This window comes from Propithecus coquereli, unplaced genomic scaffold, assembly GCF_000956105.1.
Source record: "Propithecus coquereli isolate 6110/MARCELLA unplaced genomic scaffold, Pcoq_1.0 Scaffold3, whole genome shotgun sequence".
NCBI lineage: Eukaryota > Metazoa > Chordata > Mammalia > Primates > Indriidae > Propithecus > Propithecus coquereli.
In genome coordinates this window covers 14193058-14220877 of record NW_012148618.1, presented here as the reverse complement: position 1 = coordinate 14220877, position 27820 = coordinate 14193058, and the positions used below count along the sequence as shown (strand labels likewise).

Here is a 27820-nt window from a genome sequence, read left to right as displayed (position 1 = left end):
CCATGGCCCAAGGTAGGGAAGGCCGGTGGGGTTGCTGAGTGCAGGGACGAGGAGGACAGGGAGAGACTGCAGGAAGTCAGGGGGAGGAGGGTGGATTCAGAGGTGGAAAGGAGTAAATATAGAACTGAGACAAGACCAGTAAGAAGCCCAGAAACCTCAGAAGCCTCTGGTGGCCTGAGAACCAGGAGGCAGGGTGGAGGCTGGCAGGTAAACACAGGCAAACAGCCCTGGCTTCCACAGCTCTGTGGGATGGGGCAGGGACAGGGATTTGGGGGTCAGGGTTCCTGTCCTCTGCCACTAGCTGACCCTTTGACATTGGGCAGCTCATTTCTCCTCTAGTGTCCAACCCCGTGCCTGAAAAATGAAGGGTTGGACCAGATAATCCTGAAGTTGTCTTCCTGCTCTAAAGTTCTCTGAATCGTCGTATATTCTCCTCTTCCCCTTTCAGAGGGTCTGTTTTTATCTTAGCTAATCTTCCCACCACCAACCTTCTCTCTGTATCATCTCCCTCTCTCTGGAAAGAGCTGCTATGAAGATTAGATGGTTAGTTGAAACCATTTATAGGAATAGGGTTTAAACTTGCTCCACAAATGTAACAGCCTCACCTTCCCTTACTACTTTTTGTGTTTAAATTTTTACCTTAAAATTTTTATAACTTTTAATTACACAAGAAATATATGAATACATAGTTGGGTGATGGAATTGTTAGGTCATATGGTAACAGTAATCAAAAGAACTTAAAGATGTTTAAGAAGACAAAGTTTGATATTTATCATGGTATTTTGGTGCAGTTGATTTGCTTCATATTTGTTTATAAAAGCTTTACTAAGACACAATTCATACACCATAAAGTCCACCCATTTAAAAGAAATATATGAATACAAATCAACAATTACAGATAAAGCTATAGTTCCCTAACTTCCACCCCCAACTGCAGACTCGTCTCTAGAGTAACCACAGTTACCTGCCTTTTGTCTACACATTTACATTCATATATTGTATGAACGAATATACTCGATGAAATACGTAGGATTAGTGCATGTGACTTTTTTCAGTATATCCATGGCATCAGCATATTGTATATATTTTTCTACAACTTAATTTTTTCACTCAACAGTATGTTTTGGAGCTCTATCCATGCCAGTCAGTACCTAAATCTCTACCTCAATATTTTCCATAGTTTGGGTGTACATAATTTATTTATCCAGTCCCCTATTGCTGGTCATTGAGGTTGTTTCCAATTTTCCAGTTATGTAAGCAATATTGCAATGAACACTCTTATCCATGCATCTTTGTGCTCATGCGGGAGTCTCTCTCTAGAACAACTACTAAGATCACTTACTTTAAAAGTTCTTCCGACAGTCTCCTTTCTATTTCCCTGATCATTTTACCCCATTCTCCTCTCACCTCAAGGAGAGCGAATATGCCCAGTACTAAATGAACCTCCTATGTGAACAGCTGGTATCTGGGCTGAAGGATCTTCCCTGTTGTAGGCAGAGATTAACATGCCCACGATGTCTCCAGAGGATGAGACTCCACGGCTGTGCTTGCTGTCAGGCAGATGCTGCCACACCTGTTGGGTAGTCTGGGTCATGTGCCCAACCTGAACTGGAGCCAGTTAGTCAACTGGTCTCCCAAAGGGGTGAGTTTCTTTTTCCACTATTAGGAAAAACCTGAGTGTTTTCCCAATGGGCAGTGGATCAGGATGTTCCTTCTGAGCACAAGTGAAAGTGGTTGGGTGCCGGAAAGAGTCCTGGACTTGGATCAGGAATCCTGGTTTAACCTTAGGCAAGACATTTAATCTACCTGAACCTCAGTTTTCTCATCCCCATGTGTAGATGACATGACATTTTGTCCCTCCAAGGTTATGGTGAGGATTAAATGAGGTAACTGTCTCAGAGTGCCCAGCACAGTGTCTGGCAATAGTAGATAGGCCCTCGATACAGTGTTGATGGACTCTGAAATCTGAAATAAGTACAGAGTGATTTTGCAAAAGATAGAGAACCCTATTCAACCTGGCAAGCCTTTCTGAGTACCTACAATGTGCTGATCTTTATGTTTTAATTTCTTTTGTAATAATAATAATAAACTACATTATGAAAAAGATGTGTGTGAGTCAGGTGTTGTGTAAACATGTTTTCATTTCTCTTGGGTATATACCTAGGGATGGAATTGTTAGGTCATATGGTAACAGTAATCAAAAGAACTTAAAGATGTTTAAGAAGCCAAAGTTTGATATTTATCATGGTATTTTGGTGCAGTTGATTTGCTTCATATTTGTTTATAACAGCTTTACTAAGACACAATTCATATACCATAAAGTCCACCCACTTAAAGTCCACAACTCAGTGGTTTTTAATATATTCACAAAGTTTTGCAAACATCACCACTATCTAGTTCCAGAACATTTTCATTGCCTCAAAAAGAGCTAGCAGTCACGTCCCATTCCACTGTCCTCCAGCCCCTGGCAAACCCTAACCTGGTTTCTGTCTCTGTGGATCTGCCTATTCTGGACAGTTCATATCAATATAATCATACAATGTGTGCCCTTCCATATCTGACTTCTTTCACTTAGCATAATGTCTTTAAGGTTCAACCATGTTACTGCATGCTCAGCATTGCTTTTTACAGCCAAACAATACTCTATTATGTGGATATACCCCATTTTGTTTATCCATTCATCAGTTGATGGACATTTATGTTGTTTCCACTCTTTGGCTGTTAGGAATAATGTTGCCATGAACATTCAGGTTTTGTGTAAGATATGTTTTCATTTATCTTGGGTGTATACCTAGGGATGGAATTGTCAGGTCATGTGGTAACTCTATGTTTAACATTTTGAGGAACTGTTTTCCAGAGTGCTGCACCATTTTGCAATCCTGCCAGCAATATATGAAGGTTTCATTTTCTCCACATCCTGACACTGCTTATTGTCTACCTTTCTTATTATTGTCCTCTTATCATTGTGCATGTGAAGTGATACCTCATTTGCATTTCTCTAATGACTGATGATGTTGAGCATCTCTTCATGTGCTTATTGATATATCTTCTCTGGATAAATGTCTGTGCAGATCAGTTGCCCATTTTTTATTTGAGTTATTTGTCTTTTATATCAGAGTTGTGTAAGTTTTTAAAAAATATTCTACATACAAGTCTCTTATGAGATACATGATTTAAAATATTTTCTCATATTCTGTGGGTTATCTTTTCATTTTCTTGATGGTGTTCTTGAAGCAAAAGTTATTAGTTTTGATGAAGTTCAATTTATCTGTTTTCTTCCTTTCACTGCTTGTGCTTCTGCTGTCATATCTAAAAAAAAAAGAAAACCGTTGCCTAGAGCAAGATCATGAAGATTTACCCCTGTGTTTTCTTCTATGAGTTTTGTAGTTTTAGCTCTTGTGTTTGGGTCTTTGATCCATTTTGAATTACTTTTTATATGTGGTGTGAAGTAGGCATCCAACTTCATTCTTTTGCATATTGATATTCACTAGACCTAGCACCATTTTTTGAAAGGAGCATTCTTTCCCCATCTCATTGTCTTGGCACCCTTGTCAAAGATCAATTGAAATGTGAGAGCTTATTTGTAGACTCTCATTTCTATTCCACTGATCAATATGTCTATCCATATGTCACTACCACATTGCCTTGATTACTGTAGCTGTTCTGTAAATTTTAAAATAGGGAAGTGTGAATCCTCTATCTTTGTTTTTCTTTGTCAAGATTGTTTTGGCTGTTATGGAGCCCTTATATTTCCATATGAATTTTAGGATCCAGTTGTCAATTTCTGCAAAGTGGCAATTAGGATTTTGATAGGGATTGTGTTGAATCTGTAGATTAATTTGTCATATTAATGATACTGTCTCCAATCATGCACATGGAATGTCTTATCATTTATTTAGGTCTTCTTTAAATTTTTTCAATGATGTTTTGTCTTTATTTCTTTTCTGTGATCCAGTTTTGCACTTCTTTTGTGAAATTTATTACTAAGTATTTCATTCTTTTTTTTTTTTTTTTTTTTTGAGACAGAGTCTCACTGTGTTGCCCGGGCTAGAGTGCCGTAGCGTCAGCCTAGCTCACAGCAACCTCAGACTCCTGGGCTCAAGCGATCCTCCTGCCTCAGCCTCCCGAGTAGCTGGGCTAATTTTTTCTATATATTTTTAGCTGTCCAATTAATTTCTTTCTATTTTTAGTAGAGACGGGGTCTCGCTCTTGCTCAGGCTGGTCTCGACCTCCTGAGCTTAAACGATCCACCCACCTCGGCCTCCCAGTGTGCTAGGATTACAGGCATGAGCCACCGCACCCGGCCTATTTCATTCTTTTTGATGTTATTATAAAATGGAATTGTTTTCTTAATTTTATTTTCAGATTATTCATTGCAAGTATATGAAATATAGTTGATTTTTGTATATTGATATTGTATCCTGCAACCTTGCTGAATCTGTTTATTAATTCTAATTTTTTGGTGAATCCCATAGGATTTTTTATATATAAGATCATGTCATGTGTAGAGATAATTTTACTTTTTTTTTTGATCTGGAAGTCTTTGATTTGATTTCTTTTTTTTTTTCTTTTTTTTTTTTTTTTTTTTTTTTGGTGCTTAATAGCCCCGGCTGGAACCTTTAGTACAATGTTGAATAGATGTGGCCAGAGCAGATATCCTTGTCTTGTTCCTTGTCAAGAAAGCCTTCAGTCTTTCACTATTAAATATGGTGCTTGTTGTAAGTTTTTCATAGATATCCTCTATCAGGTTGCAGAAGTTCCCTTCTACTCTTAGTTTGTCAAGTATTTTTACCATGAAAGGGTGTCAGATTTTGTCAAATGCTTTGGTTCATTTTTTAAAAATCTAAATAAAGCCAAGACAAAGCAATGAAGTCTCTGTACATATTGGCTTACATCTAGTGGTAAAAGGCGGACAAATTTAAAAGCAACTAAGAAAAACATTTGACTACCTCATGCTGAGCCTAAACTTGGTAGAAGTTTGTTGCTGGAAATGAACAAATGAGCACGACATGTAAATTAACTTGTCAATTAAGCAGCTAAGATTATCTATGAGAGATGCAGTTAAGTGCTGCAGACCAGTGGGCCAACTGGGGCAGGCTTCATGAAGGAGGGCAGGGAGGATTTGGTTAGATAGTGAGGGGCCATTCTGAGTTGAGGCTACAGCAGAAACGAAATACGCAGACAGGTAGGGGTACCATTTACTTAGGGACAGATTGTCTACAGGAGAGGGCCCATGCTGGGAGTGGTGAGAAGTGAGAATGCAAGAATAGGTTAAGGCCTGGTATGGAGAGTCATAAGTGTCAGGGTAAGGAGTGTGCCTTTTATATGGTGACTGTAAGACATCTCAGAACTTTTGAAGCAAAAGGATGGCATGATCAGATTTTCTCGAGGAAAGGTAATCTGTTGATGCGTTATGGGTGGGTAGTGGGGAGAGAGACAGGAGGCAGGAGACCTCATGGGGACTATTACGGTCACTAGGTGTGAAGTGAGGAGGTTGGAATCATGTGAATGTGGAAAGGCACAGAAGGACACCAGAGATGTTTTAATGGAAGGAGTGGAGGGACTTGGTGACACACAAATGGATGCAGGCTAAGGAGCTGGGTGAGCCAATTGTGATTTAAAGACTGTGAGCCCACCAGGTGACTGGGGACCAGGGCAGGAGCACGTCAAACACAGAGGAGTCAGAATCAGAGCCCTCTGGGAGAGGCACACTTGGAGAACAGTGAGGTCAGTCTGTGTCTTAGCAGAAGCTCTAGAAGGCAGGGAATGGAACTTTCTTTGACTGTCACCAGCCTCCAAGCTCCCAGGGCATTGGGCACATGGCATTAGTGGTGGTCAGAGAGCCATAAAATTGCTAAAGGAAAAGCATCTAACTCAGGGGCAGCTGACCCTGGGACAGCTAACCCAGGGACTTGCACCCAGGTCTGGAGGCTGGTACAGGGGCAAGTGAGACTATTAACTTGAGTCCAAGAAAGTGGATACTGGGGTGAATCTGAAGATATGCTAGGTTGAAGGGGGCAATCAGACTTGACCAGGTCTACGAAAGGAGTTGGACAGAGGCAGAAAACCGTGCACCCAAGGAGGGTGTAAGGGAGAAGGGGACAGAGCATCAGAGAAGTAAGGGAGGAAGGAAGGAAGGAAGGAATGAGGGGGAACTTGCACGCATGGAGCCTTGTTTAATTCTCACTAATCCTGTCAGGTTGGCATTATGGATTCTATTTTACTGATGTGGAAACTGAGGCTCAGAGATTAAGTTACTTTCTCAAGTTTGCACAACTAATAAGTGGTAGACAGGATTGGACCGGCCTCCAAACCCTGAGTCTGCCTCTGGCTGCCTCATTGCAGGGCTAGAGGTGGCCCTCACAGACTTCCAGAGCTCCAGGAACAACGTGCGGCACCACACACAGGAGATCAGCATTAACCGCCTCATCGTTCGCCGGGGCCAGGCCTTCAGCATCACCCTGTACTTCAGTAACCGGGGCTTCCAGCCAGGCTTGGACAACATCATCTTTGTGACTGAGACTGGTGAGCCCCAGCTGGCTCACAGGGGCTGTGTGTGTGTGTGTGTGTGTGTTGGGGGGACTTTGGGAGGGGCTGGGAGCTCACCACAGAGGGTCTCAGCTCTACTTCCTTCCCAGGACCCCTGCCAGACCAAGCCAAGGGGACTCAGGCTGTGTTCAGCCTGACAGGCCGTGGTGGCCCCAGCCCCTGGATCGCCTCTCTAGAGACCAATGGGCCCACCTCCCTGGAGGTGAGCCTGTGTGCTTCTCCCACAGCGGCTGTGGGTCGGTACCTCCTAAAAATTCACATTGACCCCTTCCAGGGGTCTGTCACGGCCTACCAGCTCGGGGAATTCATCCTGCTCTTCAATCCCTGGTGCCCAGGTAAGGCAGGGTACTCACGAGGGGTCCCTCATCTCTATCTGTGCTGTCGGAGAAACAGGCTTGACAGTTTCTAGACCCTGCTCCACCCACAAACCTCCCCAAACCCATGCACTCAGCATCCACCCACGACCACCCACAACCAGGGCAGGGAGACCTTGCTATTTATTTAGTTATTTAGAATTTCCAAATTTTGAGCCAAATCATCTTTACTTAAATAGAAAACTATTACAATCAAGTTTGACCACTGTTAACATTTACCTTTATCATGCATTTTTAAGTTAACTTGAATTTTTCATTATAAAAAAAAATGTACTACATTGACTATTTGTGGAATAAAGTAAAGGGTAAAACCAAAAAAGAAAAAGAAAATAAATGAAAGGTATAAGGCAAAAAGTAAAACCTCCCAATATCCAAGTCCCATTCTCTAGTGCAACAATGAATGTTAACATTTTCTTGTGAAGCCTTATAAAAGTGTGCTATGCTTAATCAAATATGTGTGCATGTGTGTGTATGTGTGTGATTTACAATGCATACCACAAACAGGTTTATGTATTACGTACTATTCTCCAACTTGCTTTTTTCATTTAACAATTTAACTTTGGATATGTTTTCCCATCAGAACATTCTTCTTAATGGTTACAATTATTCTACCGTTTGGATGCACCAAATGTTTTTAACTAGTACCCTATTTTTGTCTGTCTCAAGTTTTTTTCTTCTACAAACAAAGCCACAGTGACTATCGCATACTACCTGTCCCACAAGCCCTGTCCTCTAAATCTACCTGGGGGCATGGGTAGATACATAGACAGACATAAGGACATGGTGTGGGCAGAATGGAGCACAAACCAGGAGAGAGTCAGAGGACAGAAGGAGTCAGGGATAGGGAATGGGTCTGGTGTGCCTTTCCCCAGAGGCCAGACTCAACCAACTTTTGCTTCTGACTTAGAGGATGATCTCCTTCCTGTCACCACCTCCTTCTAAGTTCTCCCCCAGTCTTATCCCTCTCCTTGGGAGGGGGCCTGCTGGGTTGCGTCAGGACTCAGAACCCCGGCTGAGTTCTAACACCTCTAACCACCTCCTACCTCCTTGTCCCTGAGTGGCTCAGAATTCTTGATCACCAGCCAGGGGAAAAGGCCCAGCCACTGGATCAAGAAGGGCCAGTCTTCTCTCTGTCTCTGCTTCTATCTCTCTTACATACATACACATACACCCCTCCTGGCCTCCAAGACCATGGGTTTCAGATTTGTACTGAGGACTTTCTGAGGTGTGGGGAGGAAAGCAAACTGCAGGGACTTCTCTCCTGAGCTTATGCCGCACCTGGTCCTAGGGAGACCCAATGCTGGGGCTGGGGATTGGTATGAAGACAGGATCAGCTGCCCCATCACAGTGCCCCCGTGGCACTGTGGGAGGGGGAGGATACTGGTTGGGAAGCCCACCCTGTAGCTCAGGACACCGCTGGCCCTGGCTGTGAGGAGGGATGTGTGTGATTTTGACTCTGACCCTGCAGCTTCTCACCATACCAGTCCAAACCCTCAATAAAACACATCTCAGCAAGGAGTCCTCCTGTACGGGTTCCTGTCAGGCTGTGTCTAAGGCTGCCTCTGAGGACGCGAGGGGGCCCCTTCCCCTTAGGGTCAGGCAGAGCTTCCAGACAGTTCCAGGACACTGCAAAGAGAACATCTGCCCCCATGACCTTTTGTTTGTTTGTTCTTAACTTGAAATAGCTATTTTTTTATATCATAAAAACAGCATGTTCGTTTCAGAAAATCTAGAGAATACCAATAGGCAAAAAGGAAAAAAAATACAATTACAATTAATGTCTTGGGATAGGCTTGAAAATCGTCTATTCATATACATATATATTTTTAACAAAAGTCATTTCATGGTGTACACGTTGTTTTATAACCTATTTAAACTTCATATATCACATGTGATTTCCACGTCCATATATACAATTTTGCCACCTTATATTAATACCATGCAGAATTCCGTGGTGAAGATGCCCTGAAGCTCTTTAACCAGTCTCCAAGAACGGGGCACGTAGGTCCTTCCTGGCTTTTCAGTATTATAAACAGCATTCAATGAACAGTTTAGTATCTACACCTTTGTGCACATCCTAAATACTTTCCTTAGATTAGATTTCTACAAAAGGAATGCTGAGGTCAATGCCAAACCTTGAGTTCTGGTTTGCTCTTTTCCAACCAAGATTGGTATAGCAGAAAGAGCACAGAATAGGGAATTGCATGGGCTGTGCTCAAATTCCAGCTCTGTTATTTAGGTGTGATTTGGGCAAGTTACTTAATCACTCTGAGACTGTTTTCTCAACCTTAACATGGGGCCAGGGTGTAAATGTGATTGGAAACCAAGAAATTCCACCAAAGGTACATTTTTTATTATTCCACTTATGTTTATATTGAGCCTGGTTTATATTGCTGGTGCTGAGGGCATGGAATCCCCAAGACCCGCCCCCTCGTGCCCCTCTGGTGTTGCAGGGTGCCCTCTCCACAGTTTCCATGGAACTGCGGGGATGGGAATGGGCAGGAGGGGCAAGATGACTTTTCTGCTTTGCGTCCTCCCACTTGCTTCCTAGAGGATGCTGTCTACTTGGACAGTGAGCCCCAGCGGCAAGAGTATGTCATGAATGATTACGGCTTCATCTACCAAGGGAACAAGAACTGGATACGCCCGTGCCCCTGGAACTATGGACAGGTGAGTCTCAGCCCCTTCGTAGCCATCCAGGCCCTGGGCTGGTGTGGAGAGGGCAGCGGGATGCATGCAAGTTTCACCAGAACTGCTGACCAGTGCTAGCTAAAGGCACCAGGGAGACGTGGGATGCGAGCCCAGGTGGCTGCAGGAGCAGCCATAGGAAGTGGGGAGACATGAGGCTGGAGAGATGGGGATCCAGATCTGGGAGGGACTTCTAAAGGAGGTTGGATCTTTGATTTTCTAGGCCATAGGGACCTTTGAACATTTTAAAGCAGGAAAGTGAACTGGTCAGACTGTCCCCAGGGGAAGACAGGTCAGAGAAGCCTCCTAATTCTGCTTACTGCTCAGCATTTCAAGGGAATAAATGCAGTCATTTACAGTCATTCAATACACATGTACCAGGTCCCTGCTGTGTGCTGGGCACGGTGCCAGGTCTGGGGTCTAGGCTTGTGAAGACAGCTGGATTGAGATAGAACATCACTCAGGCAGGAAAGATGGACGTTTACCACAGCACACAACTGAGTCTGATGAGTAGAGGGGACGCACCCAGGGCTACAGAGCTAAACCAGGCTCAGGACTGCGGAAGGCCTCAGAAGGCATGGCAGTCACACCCCGTCGGAAGGACCAGGAGGAGCCCGCCTGTCTTGGGTGGGAAGTTTCACATGCCATTAGTCAGTCTAGAGCCCCACTGCATTGCGGGTGCCATGGCAGGTTGGTGCCATCACCTCAGCAGTAGCTGCCAATGACAGGCTGAGTCAGCAGGTGAGTGAAGCAATGTGGTTCTAGTGAGAACATTCCAGGGGCTCCAGGAGTGTGGAGATTGAGGGGAAAAGAGGGAGAAACAGGCTTTTCAGCCAGTCAGACTCACTGGAAATAAAACAAAACACGGCAGTAGCAACAGTGACTTCTAAATGAAGGGGGAGGGACTTGACATGCAGGGCACACACACCAGGTGAGTTGCGACCCAGAGCTTCAAGCCCCCACCCCTGAATGGGAGGCAGGCCATGGCTGTTGTATTGGACAGTAACCTTCCAAATGGGTTTGTATTCCACAAATACACTCCCTCGGAGAGCTGGGTGGGGCAGGTCATGTACATTTTACTCACTCCCACGTGCCAAGCCTCCCCAGTCTGCATCTCCCCCTGCAGTTTGAAGACAACATCATAGACATCTGCCTGACGCTGCTAGACAAGAGCCTGCACTTCCAGATTGACCCAGCTACAGACTGTGCCCTGCGGGGAAGCCCCGTCTATGTCAGCAGAGTGGTGTGCGCCATGGTGAGGTCCCTGGGGTGCCCAGGGCGGCTGGAAGCTGTGGGGGGGAGCCCTGCCCACTCATAGTCACTTGCTGCAATGAGGGAATGAGGAGGTGAGAGGAGGGACCCCCTGGCAAAGCCATTTTGGATGAGACTGACACCAGAACGTAGGTAACAAGTTTCTCAATCGAGGTCTGAAATAGCTGAGTTCAGGCTATCACCTCTATTAATTCCAAATTGTATATTTTGAGAAAGGCTGAGTATAGCTCCGGTTTGGGAAATGATCTTGTTTCTGAATTTCCTTTGTTCTGAGTATTTTTAAAAGCTCTCAGAGCCAGGATCCAGTTTTGCAGGGGATGGGAGGATATGGGGTAAGGGGGCATTTAGAAACAGAATAATAAATTAATTAACAGTGGAGCACAAGTCAGAACAGCCAGCCCCCACCTCCAGCCCTTCCCTAGCAGATCTGGAAGTCCCCAGTAAAAGGAGGTCAAAGGTGTCCTCTGTGTGCCAGGCCACGGGCCTTCCAAGGCAGCCCCCACATCACATCTTACTGAAGAAATGGATGTTTCTAACACTTCCCCACGTGGGTGCCCTTCAGATCAACAGCAATGATGACAGTGGGGTGCTCAATGGAAACTGGAGTGAGAATTACATGGACGGCGTCAACCCTGCGGAGTGGACGGGCAGCGTGGCCATCCTGAAGCAGTGGCATGCCACTGGCTGCCAGCCCGTGCGCTACGGGCAGTGCTGGGTCTTTGCCGCCGTCATGTGCACAGGTAGGAGGTGGAAAGGGCCCCATGGAGAGACGGAAAGTGTAGTAGCGCATGTGTGCGCCCTCTGGGCTTTTCTTGTCCCAGTCTCACGCAGTGCCCACCCAGGCGCATTTGGAAGGAAGCCCCTTCCCTCCAAAATGCCTCATCACAGACCTCAGGCTTCACACATTTGGGCTTATTTCAGACCATGGCTCTGAAGGGACAATCACACTTCCCTGGACACCTGGTGCCCTTCTGAGCTTGGGCAACCTAACATTCCTAAGAGCCTGGCTGGGAATTGTCCAGGTCCAAGGTAGACATGAGACCAGAGGCTGAGTAACTGGAAAACTTGCAAACTGACTAGTACTCTTTATGAGCACAGAGAACAGGCTTAATGAAGATATGCGCATGGAGGGGAAATGTGCGTCTGGGCTGTGCTGTGGGCCGTGGGGCTAGGGCGAGATGGCAGCCAAGTAAAATGACCTTGAACTTGGAGTTGTCACAAGGTCAGAGGACCTGCCCACCTGACTCAGGCCAGGGAGTTAAGGATGCCCCCAGTCCTCACCCTCACCTGCCTCCACACCTAGCCCGGCTCTCAGCCTCTTTCTTGGCATGCATGTCCTGACTAGGGTCACAATCAGGAAGTTATTAGTCGTGTCAGCTGGGATTGAGGCCAAGTAAGGCTTTTGCTCACGTGACTCTGTAGTTGAATCCAAGGAGGCCAGATCTGCCCATAACTTGGAGTTTATTGAGGGCTCAGGCCTCCTGTGTAGGTATTCCCTGTTTGACAAAGCTTCATGCAATCTATGTGCTGGGTCTGTCTCTGGGCTCTTGGAAGAATGTGACAGCCCTGGAGGAAGCTCAGAGAGCTCCAGGCTGCTGAACAGATGGTGCCAGCCTTCAGACCAAGGGCACAAGGAGGCTTCTGTCAACACCGACAGAGAGTGACCACACAAGTTGATGATGATGGTCAGTAAGTCCAGAGCTTACTCTCTGCAGCTGCAGGGCCCAATTATGAGTTGGATGGATGCTTTGAATGCCTAGGGATAAGAAACAAGGAAATCAGCAGCTTTGAAACCCAAAGTCACAGAGATCTGTGTGAGGTGGGAGGTCTGAGTCATTCAGGAAGCAGGCACAAGACTGCAGGCAGAGAATGGATCTTGTAACAAGATAGGGAATTTTCCAGTGTGTGGAAAAGCTTAGTGTCTAATGGGCCTGGCGTGTGTGCAGAGGGAGTGAGCGGGTTTGGGTGTGGGTGTCTGGAACTGAGTGATGAGAGAAGTGGAGTCAGTGAATGGAGATTATGTGAGAGCAGACCAATTAAAATGTTTATTAAAATCATGGCCCTTTGGTGACCTGATAAACAAAGGGAGGGGCAGGATGTGTCAAACGTGGCCCTGTCCAGCTCCAGCTCAGTCAGCACCAGCCTTCTCTCAAAGGGCCACCGTGTCATATATTAATAAATATAGCAGTTTGAAAAACTTGTTCATTCCTCCAACAATACTTACTGAGTCCTTATTCTATGCCAGGCACTGTGTTCCAAGTACTCTTGGATACAGAGATGGGTAAGACCTAGCCGCTGTCCTCCACCAAAGTTGAAGTTAAGGATTTAGTCAAACTCCCTAACTCAATACAGCCACCAAACCATGTTTTTAAAAAAATATTATTAGTTCATAGCCACAACAGCTAATGTTTATTGGGGACTATGCTAAAAACCTTGACAGCCTAGAGTAGTGGCGAAGCCTGTGGCATCTGGAGGCAGACTGTTTGGGGTTAAATACAAGCACTACCATTAGCTGGTGGAGTAACCTTGGGCAGGTCACTTAACTTGTACCTCAGTTTCTTTATACGTATGACGGGGAAAGTTATGAGACTTACCTTACAAGGTTACTGAAAAGATTGAGTGAGTTCGTACATGGAAAGTGCTTGAAATAGTGCCTGGCTATAGTGAGTATTCAGCAAGTATTAGCTAGGGTTGTCTAGTTTGATCCCCTAAATGACCTTAGGAGGTAGGGTCTATCATCATCTCCACTTTACAGATGAGGAAATTGAGTGGCAGAGCCAGTCTCACTCCCAAGTCTGGCTAACTCTGCAGGCCATGCTCTAACCACTGTGCCATACCACCTCATGAACATTGCTAGCAGCTGCCATTTATCCACCACCCACTAGGTGCTTCAGGAATGCACTGGGCACTCTCATTATTTCCAATCCTCACAACCACCTGCACAGTAGAGGTCATTACAGCCATTTCACAGATGAGAAAACTGAGGCTTAAAGTGACTAAATGACTCTTGTCTGACTTAAAAGTGCATTCTCCTTTCTGCAGCCCTGCCTCCTGGTGTTGCCATTCAAAATATCAACATATTAACTTCAGCTTCTCATAGGAAAATCATCAAAGATGCGTGCATCAAAGATACAATTACAATTTTTTGCACAGGCTGTTGTCTTGGCATTCATTTAGTTGGCTGTTACTTGGAAATTTCAGAGAAATCCCTGGCACTCAGGGCCAGCTAGCCCAAAGCTCCAGGTCATTGCGCTCTTCCCGCTCTGGCTGCCCACTCCTTGATAAAGTGACCCTCAGCCCTTGGCTGAGGTCTGGGAAGTAGCCAGGATGCTTTGCACGATTGCAAGGGAACAGAGGGGACAGTGATGTTCTGTTGCCTGAAAATTCTCCCCGAAAGCCAGGTGTGAAAAAGCCTCATAGTATATGATTCCATACATATGAAATGCCCAGAACAGGCAAATTCAGAGACAGAAAGTTATAGTGGTTGCCTAGGACTGGAGGGAGGGGATAAATGAGGAGTGACTGCTAATAAATATAGGGTTTCTTTTTGAGGTGGTAAAAATGTTCTGAAATTAGATAGTGGGAATTGTTATACAACCAGTGAATACATTACAAACCACTGAACTGTACACTTTATGAGGATGAATTTTACGGCATGTGAATTATATCTCTCGAGAAAGTTGTTTAAGAAAAACCCAGGCATCCTGGGAACATGCCTGGTCTTCTTGCTCATACCTGCATGGGTTGGAGGTTGAGGTGGGGACAGCAATGACTTGGGCTGACATTTGGAAGACACTAATGTGTGACTATGAGCAGGTCTTTTGGCATCATTCCTTCCTCTGAAAAACAGGGTCCTAGGTCCCAGGAGTGGCTGTGGGCAAGGGAGGTGGGAAACAGTGTGGGAGCTGGAAGACTGCATGGTTGGGACTGGGCCCCCTCTTCAACCAACGCAATCCCACTTGTGTGCCTTTTATACATTGAATCCCCACTTATGATTGACTTGCATATAGGGTCCTCTGCTTACAACTTCTTTGAAAATTCCTGAGATAGATTTTATCAAGATTTCTTTTCTTTTCTTTTTCTGGCTAATTTTTAAAGGTTTTGTAGAGACAGAGTCTTGCTATGTTGCCCAGGCTGGTCTCAAACTCCTGGCCTCAACTGATCTTCCCACCTTGGCATCTCAAAGTGCTGGGATTATAGGCATGAGCCACCACACCTGGCCTAAGAATTTTTTCTAACTCAGTTGTGTAGTGGCCTCTATAAAGTAGCTCAACTTCATTTCAGTTCAATAACCCTTGTTTTCACTGAGCCCTTAGTCTCAAAGAAGAACCTCAGCCAAGACCGTGGTGCGGTATTTTGCCCCAACCTTTCTTTAGATCCCAGTCTGAACTCTCTTTTGTGCGATGCCCTGGCTTAAATACAAATCTACCATTGTTTTTCATTGATTTATGTGATATCAAGATTGTATGGAATGTTCCCTCATAGGGTCGTTGATTAATACGTGACAAGTATTTACAAAGATGTCTGGCACGCAGTTACTTTTACCTAAATGTTAGGTATTATAATTAGTCTGATATTGTTTTACTTTCTGCCTCTTGGTCTCCAGAGGTGTGGCTGGGTCTTGTTTAAAAGTTGTTTCTAGGCCGGGCGTGGTGGCGCACGCCTGTAATCCTAGCTCTCTGGGAGGCCGAGGCGGGCGGATTGTTTGAGCCCAGGAGTTTGAAACCAGCCTGAGCAAGAATGAGACCCCATGTCTACTAAAATTAGAAAGAAACTAATTGGACAGCTAAAAATATATAGAAAAAATTAGCCGGGCATGGTGGCGCATGCCTGTAGTCCCAGCTACTTGGGAGGCTGAGGCAGGAAGATCGCTTGAGCCCAGGAGTTTGAGGTTGCTGTGAGCTAGGCTGATGCCACAGACTCTAGCCTGGGTAACAGAGTGAGACTCTGTCTCAAAAAAAAAAAAAAAAAAAGTTGTTTCTAGCTATTTCCCAAATTTCAGTTCCCCATCTGCTCTACCACTTCTTCCTTCTATTTTCATTCTTTCTTCCTTGGAATGTTTAGGGTTAAATTAATCATGTTCCTCATTTCATGGTACTTATCATAATTGATCTGTGTCAGGCCACTCTTTTTAAAAAATTAATTAACTTATCAATTTCTCCCTTTATCTCACCTAGAAGTTCATCTTCATGCTTGCACAGATCATCACTCAGCCGAAACTTGGAGGGATCCCTCTGCGGATCTCTGAAATACTCTCTGTTCAGCTCTCTCCCTTCCATACAACTCTACCCTGCAAACTCTAGGCACTTTAACTTCCCTGAATTGTGATTTCATCTCCTCAACCCAGTGAGACTTCTCAGCTCTGCTTGGGGTTCTCTTTCCTGTGTTGTGGCATGGGAGCTGCCTCTAGGAAGTCCCTTGGTTGGAATTTGTCCAATATTTTTCTCATGATTGGACTAGAATGATGTGTTTTGGAGAGGAAAACCACAAAGGTGGAGTGTCATTTTCATCACATCATCTCAAAGGTACACACTATCAACATGGTTATCACTGCTGATGTTGACCTGGATACCTGGCTGGGGTAGTTGGGCCTTTGCTGGCATGGACTGGCAGGGGTGAGGTTACAGCTTTTGTCTGTACAGTTAGTTTGTCCAAACCAGAATCTAATTTGGAACGAAGCATCGCACCTGGCTGCAATGTGCTTTGTGTCTCTTTCAATCTAGAAGAGACCGTTTGCTCAACATGTGACTGTTGAAGACACTGAAACAGTTGTCTGAATAACTACCTTTTGGAGTTATCTAAGCCTTCATTGTATTGTTGGTCTTCTTGTGCCACTGTTCCTTGTATTTTGTAATTGAAAGTTAGAAACAAAGGCTCGAAATATGCAAATTAAACATTTTGGCTAGAGGCTGCCCCTTTTAAAGCAGCCTTCTGATTGCTCATCAGCACAGAAGCAGCTGGAGTCTTTATCTTTTCTCTTGGTCCAGATGACTGACTGCTGTGAGCACAGAGGGAGTAGATCTAGGAGTGCTCATTGTGCAGGGGCCTCTTTTACCATTTAAGACGCCCCAGGTAACTTTCCAGGTCTCCCGCAGAGCCTCAGAGCAGGTCTCCCAGTTCTATGGAAACTGCCCAGTACCATCCTCAGGACTGTCATCTTTGTCATTAGACAAAGTAAATGTAATGACTTTGACTCTATGAGCTGGAGCTGTGACCATATTCCTCAGTATAAGCCATGCAGGTGTGGCAGCAAAGCTGACAGAATCAATTTCAGCAAACTGAACTGTAACTTTCCACTGATTTATCTTATAAAATTGGAGCCATGTTTCGACATAAGAGGAAAAGGAACTTCACAGCCAGTCCTGAAACATATTCGGTGTTTTAATACACCATCAGGACAGTATCACCACCAGTCAGAGGTGAAGTTGTACTCCTGAGGGCAGGAATGTCGCATTTTTTTATCCTCTGCATCTAACCCACTGCCTCGTCCACAGCGAGGGCTCAACATTTATCACTGAATGAGTGCTGAATGGCTGAACGAAGTAACGTATTTATCAATAATCAGAATGTGGTGTAATAGACCTTGGGAACTCTGTAGTCGTTTTCCAACTCTGACATCTTGTCTGCCTTTGCCCAATCACCACAGCATGAGTGTGCGTGCGTGTACACAAACACATGTGCCCCATGTGGTTTTCTCTTTTTTTGAGGGACTCACATCCCACAAAATTATCCATGACAGGTCACCTAAATCTCATATTAACCTGTGAGTTATCAGGACTGATAATCTGCAGAAATCTTGTTTACAGGTTAAAGACACCTTACTTTAACAGGAATTTAATAAGCACTTACTCTGAGCCCAGCACTGTACAAGGAATGAAGAAATGCAAGAAAAGTGCCTGATATGAGCCCAGCTCTAGGGGGATTTGTAATTTGGCAGACAAGATAAGACAGATATGTTAAATTACAGAGAGCTTAATCCAGTGCTAAAATGTGTGACACAGGAGATTGGGATAATGTGAGAGCAAGAGAAGGGATTAGCGTGGAGGGAGTAGCCGGTGAAAACTTCAGAGAGGAAGGAGCATTGACACTGAGCTGTGGCTGGGGTATCTGATGATGTTGCCATGGTGTGGCCTGTAGCTAAAGCATGGGAAGCTTTGAGAACAGAGAAATGTGGGTATAAATCCTGCCGCAGTTTTCCTCTTTCTGCCACATGACCTCACCTCTCTAAACTTCAGTGTCTCATCCTTAAAATTGGGATAATCATAGGGTTATAGAAAGAACTAAGGGAGCTAGTGCCTGTGCAGTGCTAGGTACCTATGGTGACGATGATGTCCTTGCCTAGAAAGGAAGATTGGGAAGACGGAAAGACAAGTTCAGTTGGGGATGGGTTTAGTGACAGCGAGGTCTCTAGGCGGGCTCCGGATTCAAATCCAGTAGTCCTGGGCACAGACCTGAGAGACAAAGCCATAGATGGGCTGAGCTCTTTGTGAGAGGACAGAACAAGGAGGACAGAGAGATCAAGGCCCCTGGAAACATGTATGTGCCTGATGTTGGCTGCACAGATCTGAGCCATTAGCTCCCTTGGTGTGACATTGAAGCTGAAGCCTTGGCTTCAGCCCCTAGGTAAGAAATCATTCTTGCCCTCTGTAGCTTCATGCTGTTCCACTGTGACAATCCACCCCCCACCCAAGTCCTCTCACAAGCCATAATGAGAAAAGAGTGAGAACGGATCAATGCAAATCCAACACCATTCAAAGCTTATGCTCTACAGACAGTCGAGCTTGGTACCCAAAGCATAGCACACAGCCATCAGGACAGCACTGTGCTGAAGTCAGAAATCACCAGAATAGGCAAAAGATTCACAAGACATCATTCACTCATCCATCCAGCAAAGACGGACCAAGTATCTGCAAAATGGGTCTTGCCCTGTATTGTTAATGGCTGTGTAATGATAAAGATGAGTAACACTCAATTCCTGCCCTCAGGAAGACAGACTTGTAAACAAATCAGTGCAAGTCCTATATTCTGTTCTAACAGAGAACTTCAAAGTGCTTTGAGAGCAATGACTTGTGTTAGGGTGGAAGAATGCTCATCGAGCCATGGTTAGCAGAAGTCGACACCACTATTGACTCTTCAAGTGGCCATTCACGAATTCACCTGCCAGGCTTCTCCCTGCTCTCTCTCCCTGCCCCCGCCTTCTTGGCACATCCTGTTGTTACCATGAATGTTGTCCACCCTCCTGACTGCACTTCTAGTGCAAAGGTGCCCACGTGATGCTCCTCTCTGGCCTCACTCCTGTTTCAGGTTCCTTCAGTGGCAACTTTTCAACCTTCAGCCTCCCCTCTGAGGCTGTCCTTTGTCACCTCCACCTACAACCCACACATCAGCTCTGCCCACTGGCTGCCCTACTTATCTGGCCCTGTTCAGACCTGCCACTCATGGGAGAACTCAGGCTGTCCTCTGGGCTTCTCTCCTCCCTTTCCCGGGCCACATCCAGAGTGTGTCTCCACCCTGGAGACTTTGTGCCTAAGAAGGAGCCTAAGCTAAAATCTATAAGCAATTAAATGTTTAAACTAAAAATTATAAACATTTATTTTTAAATGACAGTAATATGTGTGAAGAACCCTTAGAAATATCTATATTTTTTGACTTAGTCATTTTACCTCTTAGAATCTGTCCCAAGCAAGGGGAAATATTGATCTATAAAGATATTTACCACAGCACTATTTACAACAGGGGAAAAATTGGAAAACAACTAAATGTCTAAAAATAACCACCACTAAAAATCTTTCTTCGGGAAAATATTTGATAACATGGGAAAATGCTTGGGATGGAAAAATCAGGTGAAAATACTAGAATACTGAATTCTGTTCATACTACTGAGAGGTGGACTCAGCATTGACTGCAGGCCTAGCAGTGAAACCAGACTTGAATGACAGCTGTGCGCCTCACTAGCTGGGTGCCCTCGGTCGAGGCAGCAAACTTAGCTTTCGATTCTTCATTTTCAAACTGGAGATAATAACAGCAGCTACCGTGTAAAGTTGTCATAAAGATAATGTATGTGAAATATTTAGCACTATGCCTGGCTGGTAGACACTATTGTTAGTATTATTACACTGAGTAGGCCATCACTGCTGGACTAGAGGGGACAGGGATCCCCAGGGCATTTGGTAGAGGGGTGGGCCACGGGACATTCCTGTATTTAAAAGAGCACACAGAATGGGGCAAATATGGCAGAGAATAAAGAAAAAAAGTTGGCTGGCAAAGGGAATGTATGCCCCTCAGACATAAAGGCAACACTCTACCTTCTTTTAGGAATTTCCTCTACCAGGTAGAGACTCTCATTTTTCTAAGCTTTGTGACATGGTTTCCTTTCCTTCCTTGGCTTGATCTATGATCCTTTCCTTGAGAGGCTTCCAAGATATTAATAATATACCCAGGGAAAAAAGAAAATCCAAGCCACAGAACTCTTTGCCCAAGAATCTAATGGTCTCTACCAATAACGCTAACCACAGACAGGAATAGAATTCAGCCTTGTCAAAGGAGAGGCATCCTGTCCCACCCAGCTGGCATGAGCAGGAAAACCTATGACATGCTAGACTTTCTGTTGGCTCTGGCAGTGCTTGTCTGAGCAGCCAGCATCCTAACCTTTGTACGGAATCTCTCCCATGAGCTCAGGAAGCGGGGAAGGAGGCTGGAAATGTCACCAACCCAGTGCCGCAGACAGCTCCTGCCTGGTCCTGCAGATGCCAAATAAATGATTCCCCTAGGTCCAGGAATCCACAGCGTTCCTGGATCCAAAGCCCACACATGGCTTTCCTGCCCTCTCTGCAGTGATGAGGTGCCTGGGGATCCCCACCCGCGTGATCACCAACTTTGACTCTGGCCACGACACGGACGGAAACCTGATTATAGATGAGTATTATGACAACACAGGCAGGATTCTGAAGAATAAGAAGAAGGATACCATCTGGTGAGAAACATTTCCAGGGCTGCAAATCAGGGCCCAAGCCTGTAGCAGGAAGGAGGGCAGGGCTGTGTCCGGGAGGCTGCTGCCCTCCTGTTCTCCGCCCCACCCCTCTTGCCAGTCTTCAGCTGGGAGACAGCTGAACAAAGCCACTTTGCGGTCTAGATCCCTCACATCTTAAGAGCTCTCTGCCCTGGGTTGGGGTTTTCCTCTCTGTCCCCTCCCTGACCTAATACTCAGCCTATGGTCCTGCCACGGGAGGGCCTTACGCCCGGACACAAAGACAGCGAATGCCTCTGTGAGTCAGCAACACACACAGTAAAGGGCCACGCGGCCTGTTTCGTGGGAGAGAGTGAAGGATTTTTAACTTCAGCGGACTCCGGAAGCCTTCACTTACCGTTCACAAACCGCGTCAGCCAAGGGAAGCTCTTTTCCTGGGAGGCGAATGGAGGCGCACGGGAGGAAGCGCCCTCACCGTGCACCCGCGGGGGTTTCAAGGCGTGCGGTGTGCCGAGTCTGTCCCTCTGCCTAACGGTTCACTCACTCGCCCATCCCCTGCCCTGCTCGGGGAAGAGCGGGCGTACCACCTCTCCCTCAGCTCCCTTTCACACCGACGCTTCCGGCTTCTCCCTCAGGAATTTCCACGTCTGGAACGAGTGCTGGATGGCCCGAAAGGACCTCCCCGCCGGGTACGGAGGCTGGCAGGTGCTGGACGCCACTCCTCAGGAGACGAGCAATGGTGAGGCTCTCCTGGAGGAAGGCCGCACCCCTCCCACAGAAAGCGCCCCCGCCCCTGCCCAGCCTGCGGCGAACGGCCCAGCCAGCCTCCCCGTTCTTCCTCAGGCCTCTACTGCTGCGGCCCTGCCTCTGTGAGAGCCATCAAGGAAGGAGAAGTGGGCCTGGACTACGACACGCGCTTCGCGTTCTCTATGGTGAACGCCGACTGCGTGTCCTGGCTCGTCAGTGCAGGGAAGGAACAGAAACTTCACCGCGACACGAGTTCCGTGGGCAATTTTATCAGCACGAAGAGCATCCAGAGCGACGAGCGGGATGACGTCACCGAGAACTACAAGTACGGAGAAGGTAGGACGGAGCCAGGCCTGCTCGGGGCCCGCGTTCGGGGCGCCTTCCCCGACCCCCGGGAACCAGAGAGCGGAGGTGGGCAGGACCCAGGTCCACTGTCTTGTCAGGTGTCCAGTTTTAAGGCCCCGGTCGGGGTGTCTTCACTGCCTCACGCCCGTCACCGCCCCACGCCCTGCAGGCCAGCGAGCTCCCTCCACAACACGTTCGCGTTGACTGTGGAGCCATTCACACGCTCCACCCCAACACAATATGGATTCTTCGCCCCCACTTCCGCCCAAACCAGCCTTTAACTGTAGACGGCAGGGGGTTTAGTAGACCGTCTCCTATGAGTTAATTTAATTGACTATTTAACTCATTGTGTAATTAATTGTGTTTCACTGTGTGTTTGGGCGACAGGCCAGACCAGTGCTAGCCCCCGGGCTGACGAAGGGCCGATGTTCACTCCCACCCCCGCCGCTCCGGGCTGGCAGGGCCGGGGGGGGGGGGCGATGCTGAGGTGACAGCCCTGGCGGGGGCTTCTCACCACGACAGCAGGACCAAGGGGGAGGCTCAGGTAGTCAGGTATAGATGAACTCCTGGAAATTGAGAAAGGCCGACCACCGGGTTCAAGTACCAGGGAGCGAAGCAAAAATATCCAGTTCGTGAGGGCCAGAAGCAGGGTGAGGGGCCAGAGCTGGGATCTGACGCGGGAAGATCTGAGCAGGAGCAGGGCAGAGTGGATGCAGGGCGCGGGGCTGAGCAATTCTGGGGGCGCTGGTGAGTGGCTTTCTGTGCTTTGCCTGCGTGGGCCTTGGGGGCAAACACAGGAGGCTCCAGCACTCCCTGCATGGGCATGGGGTACCCAGTAGGAGACTAGCACTGGACACAGCCCAGCGGTGCCATCCTCCCTCCAGCCACCTCTTGGCTCTGGCCTCATCTTAGTTGGGTTGCCCCAGAAACAGATGGTGAGGCAAGGATTCAAATACAAGTGGTTTATTTATGAGGCAATCATGGAGTACTGGTAGGAGAGCAAGGATGTGAGACAGGGAAGGGGAGGAAGTGAACACAGAGTGCGTTTTCAGTATTAGCCCCGTGGACAGCAGGAGCTTACTCCTGCTGGGAGCCCTGGGAGTAGGGTTGTCAGGGGAAATACGGGACAGTAATGCTTTAGTATATAAGCATGTCCCAAATTATTTGTTGTTTATCTGAAATTCAAATTAAAGGGCCCTGTATTTTTATTTGCTAAATGTGGCAACCCTACCACCGATTCGGTGTAAGGTGAAGTGTTAGCAACACTGCAGATTTACAGAGAGGCAAGGGGGCTAAAGTATTTATCTACTGACTCCTGCTGGTCATGGGTTGAGGGCCATTCCTGGGGGTTGTAAATTCCCTAGCACTTCTGGCCCACCCCATGCATGGACTGAGTCTGCTCTGGTGGCAGAAGAAGTCTCAGACAGAGTCTCAGGGGCTATAATTTGAAAACAGGGGTTGCGGGCACTGATGTGGCAAGTGCCAAGGGGATATGGGCCAGGCATTGACAGGTTTGCTGCAGAGATCCACAGGGTCCCCTGTGAACTTGGGGGGATTGGAGTTATATCCCGGTGAGCCTGAGTGTCCTGCTCAGATGTAGTTCCTGGGCCAGCAGAATTCTGTCTCCTCCCATCCAGCCTGACAAGATCAGGGGTCGAGACTACAGATGATGCACTTAACCTATTCACACCTCTCTGGGCCCACTCTTACCGAAACAAATGTCTCAAGATCTTCTTCTGCCTGGAACTGGGCTTACAACAACCCCCAGAGCAAGGAGATAAAAGTGTCCTCTGCCTCAGGAGGTTGTGGTAAATGCATTGAGGGGAGACCCAATCCCTGGGGATAGTAAGTTCTCAGCAAAGGTAGCCTCTGGAATTATTAGGGACACGGGGGAGAGTATTTCTGCACGTCCTGCCCACAGGGATCCCAAAACTGAGCAGGGAGGCTTGGACCACTCTGGGAACTCTGCTTGCCTGAATAAATTTATTTATTTTTACTGTACTTCTCAGTTCCTCAATTTCTAGGAATTAGTCTATACCTGACCAATCATCTGGTTCTGGAAGAGGAAATCATACCACCCCTGCTGTCTTTAAGATGTTTGTTCCTCTGCGTTTGTGGACCTTTGTCTTCCCCTTGAGGATCAGGGTAGAAGGGATGGTCGCGAGCACAGGTTTTGGAGTCAGGTGTGTTTGGTTTCCACCTAGACTCTGCTCCTTGCCAGTTGTGTGACTTGGACAGGTGACATGGTCTCTCTGAGCCACCTTTTCCCCATCTGTATATGGAATAATAGTAATAACAGCGCATCTCTCTGATGGTTGATATGAGGATGAATGGTGTGAAGTGCTCAGCAGAGCCCAACTCTTAGAAGCACCTGATGAACGGGAGGGAGTGCTTGTTATTGGAAATGAAAGTTCCAAGCTGTCGATGGAGATGCTGAGGGCGGGGTGTTCAGCCAAGGCTTCCCCCATGTCAGCCTGGCTCACAGCTGGACTTGTGCTCTGCCCTCAGGTACCCCCCAAGAGAGGCAGGCCTTTCTGAAGGCTCTACAGAAGTTGGAGGCCAGAAGGTCCCAAGGCTCCCTACGAGCAGGCTCGCAACCTTTCAGGCCCACACCGAGGAGCCAGGAGGACCCTCGGAGGCTGGATACACCTTCCCTTCGACCCAGTGATGTTGTCCAGGTCTCCCTGAAATTCCAGCTGCTCGGCCGGCCCAACATGGGCCAGGACATAAGATTTGTCCTGCTGGCCCTCAACGTGTCGTCCCAGTTCAAGGACCTCAAAGTGAACCTGAGTGCCCAGTCTCTGCTGCACGATGGGAGCCCTCTGTCCCCATTCTGGCAGGACACGGCATTCATCACACTCTCTCCTCAAGAAGGTAAAGGTTCTGGGTGTGGACGTGCGATGGACTGTGTACACAGAGTCAGTTAGGTCTGCAGTCCCCAACTCCTGGGCCATGGACCGGTACCAGTCCACACAGCAGGACATGAGCACCGGTGAGTGAATGCAGCTTCGTCTGTATTTACAGCTGCTCCCCAACGCTCACATCATCACCTGAGCTCCGCCTCCTGTCAGATCAGTGGCGGCATTAGATTCTCATAGGAGTGTGAACCCTACTGTAAACTGCATGTGAGGAGTCTAGGTTGCACACTCCTTATGAGAATCTAATGCCTGATGATCTGAGGTGGAGCTGAGGCAGTGATGCTAGCGCTGGGGAGCGGCCGTAGATACAGATTATCATTAGCAGAGAGGTTTGCACAATGAATGTAATGCATTTGAATCATCCCAAAACCATCCTCCCCATCCCCCATCTGTGGAAAAATTGTCTTCCATGAAACTGGTCCCTGGTGCCAAAAAGGTTGGGGACCACTAGGTTAGGTCAATGCTGGTGGGGTCAAGCCAGTCAACAGGGTTCTGGGGGAGACCCCAGACACGGTTCTTCCTACCATCCCCTTCAGCACAGATCCCTCTGTCCCTCTGCCTTCCTCATCCCCTCCTTTCTCCTCCTCCTGCTGCTGCCCCTCCCCCTCCTACTCCAAGGAAAGTAGCCAGTTTAGTGGGAAAAGCCTGAATTTGGAGTCATCTAGACCTTGGCTGGAGCCTCAACTCACCCATTTACATCAGAATGACCTTGAGCAAGCCATTTTTTTTCTCTTTTAACCTCACTTCCTTCATCTGAAAAGCCAGTACCTGCTTTGCCAGGACTCCGTACATGTTGGCTCCCTCTTCTCTATGAAGGGGTCACCAGATCCAACCCAGGCCCAGCTGATTTCCTCAGCTACTCTCACCTTATCCTGTGTTCTCTCCCTAGCAAAGACCTACCCCTGCACAATCCCCTATTCCCAGTACAGCCAGTACCTGTCCACGGACAAGCTGATCCGCATCAGTGCCCTGGGTGAAGAGAAGAGTTGTCCTGAGAAAATCCTGGCAAACAAGATCATCACCTTATCTTATCCAAGCATCACAATTAATGTAGGCAAAAGTCCTGCAAAAGGCCCGCAGGGCCCCTTGGATCTGGCTGGGAGGGAGTGGAGCCTGCTGAGAGGGCAGCCTGGGGCTGCTCAGGAGAGCTTCCTTCCCTTTCCTTTGGTGCCCCAGAAGGGGAAGATTTATCTGAGAGGTCTTCATCCTCTTGTACCACTAGAGGCGTTATGGATGGTTCCTTGAGCAGATGCCATGGACAGTGAAAGAGAGACCCTTCTGCTGGGGGCCTTCCCTAGGGTCGACATAAGGAACATGAGCCCAGACGGGAGGGTCTGGGATGGGGGAAGAGCCCTGCCTGCAGGTCAGCTCAGACTTGATTTGTCCTTTTCTGGGTGTGTATCCAGGGACAAGTCCCTGGAAAAGCCTCTGCTTCATGAACCGTCAAAAGAGAGGTTTAGACTCTATGGCCTTTGAAGACCCTTCCTGCTCTGACATTCTGTTGTCTTTTGCGTAGGAAGACATAAAGGGCTCCCTTCCTTCCAGTGCTGTCTCCCCAAGGCCTATGAGCCTCCTAGGCCCTGCCAGCTGAGCCCAAGGAGACCCCTGGTGGGGAAACTCCAAGATTTGGTTAGAACTTGAGCTTATATAGCATCTTAGCAAAGGAGGAACACATTTTTAGAGAAGTAACAATAGAAAGGAAAAGGACCTTGCGTCTCTAAGGGCAGCAAATTGTGGGAAGGCAAATACATGGGAAACTCATGGTAGATAAAGGCTAGTTAGTAAAGTTTGCTGTGTAGATTCCTCTGGAGCCATCTCCAGGCTGACAAAGGTCTAAACTTGTCAGTGATTAAATTCTGTCCTTCCTGGTAGAAAGGGGAGGGGGAACAGCTCTGTAAATTTATGTCCTGCTTTTAGGCAAATAGGGGTAGACCAGAGAGCTTTTATTATATATCTGCTTCAGCTCAGTTGTCTTCAGCTCAAAATGATCCTTATGCCAAAGTGGCGTATTTTGGGGTGGCCTATCCTGGCACGCTACAGGACAGTGCCCTCCATAAGTGTTCGGTAAGTTGGGGAATGAGGACTAATTCTCTACTCCTTCCCTGGCTCCGGGTCTCTGTTTAGGTTCTAGGACCTGCTGTTGTGAACCAGCCACTCTCCATAGAGATGATATTTTCAAACCCCCTCTCGGAGCAGGTTGCAGACTGTGTGCTGACTGTGGAAGGAAGTGGCCTCTTCAAGAAACAGCAGCGAGTCCTGTAAGTGCGGGCAGTGCCCAGCCTTCTCACCCATGTCATCCCTGGATTAGCCTCTCCTTCTTTTCGGACATGGGCTCCTAGGCCAGGCCCAATACCAGGGAAGGGAAAGTGGAAGCACTCCCTTCCACTGAGGAAACTGAGTGGAGAAGGACTTTGGGGTTATCATAATGCCTACAGTTATTGGACATTCTCCGTTCTCTGTTGCAGCATTGGAGTCCTCAAACCCCAACACAGAGCCAGAGTCACTCTGAAGACTGTCCCCTTCAAGAGTGGCCCAAGGCAGATCCAAGCTAATCTGAGAAGTGACAAGTTCAAGGACATCAAGGGTTACAGGAACGTATATGTAGACTTTGGGTTATAAATCCTGGGACAGTGAGCTGGACATGTGGATTTTAAGCTTCAGGAAAAGGAGCAAGTTCAAATGCAAGCTGTGCCATTCTCCACCACAACAGAGGCTTCACAGGGCTCTGGCGTGAGCACCAGGGCGGATGCCCACAGTGGATAGTTTCCTGGGCAATTTGCACAGCTCCCAGGACTCTGTTTAGGTCCCAGGGATTCCATGGTGTCCCATCCAGAAGTCTGATTTGGCATAGAGGTCAGAGGATACGGGTTGGACCTGACCATGACTTACTGCCTGCAGATTTCAAGGAAAGAAGACTAGCTGAGCAGCTCCCTGTCATTTTGTTGTCGCAATAGCTTATT

General features: G+C 47.2%; 1 protein-coding gene across 2 annotated transcripts; it reads left to right on the top strand.

Moving 5' to 3' along the window:
* TGM5 (transglutaminase 5) lies at positions 1–27609 on the top strand. 2 transcript variants are annotated; one of them, XM_012649232.1, is made up of 13 exons: positions 1–12; positions 6346–6525; positions 6639–6884; positions 9475–9593; positions 10738–10866; positions 11446–11623; positions 20718–20856; positions 21486–21589; positions 21694–21933; positions 24451–24816; positions 25750–25910; positions 26985–27118; positions 27326–27609. In XM_012649232.1, exons 1-13 carry the CDS (start codon positions 3–5, stop codon positions 27477–27479), a joined length of 2160 nt encoding a protein of 719 aa, XP_012504686.1. In that variant the 5' UTR covers positions 1–2; the 3' UTR covers positions 27480–27609. The 2 variants fall into 2 exon arrangements, with proteins under 2 accessions (XP_012504686.1, XP_012504687.1); XM_012649233.1 differs by lacking the exon at positions 6639–6884.
* The last annotated feature ends 211 nt before the right edge of the window (positions 27610–27820 follow it).

Coding starts and splice junctions, on each gene's coding strand:
- TGM5 (XM_012649232.1), top strand. Junction 6,526..6,638: donor CATCTTTGTGACTGAGACTG/GTGAGCCCCAGC, acceptor CTTCCTTCCCAG/GACCCCTGCCAGACCAAGCC. Junction 21,590..21,693: donor TCCTCAGGAGACGAGCAATG/GTGAGGCTCTCC, acceptor GTTCTTCCTCAG/GCCTCTACTGCTGCGGCCCT.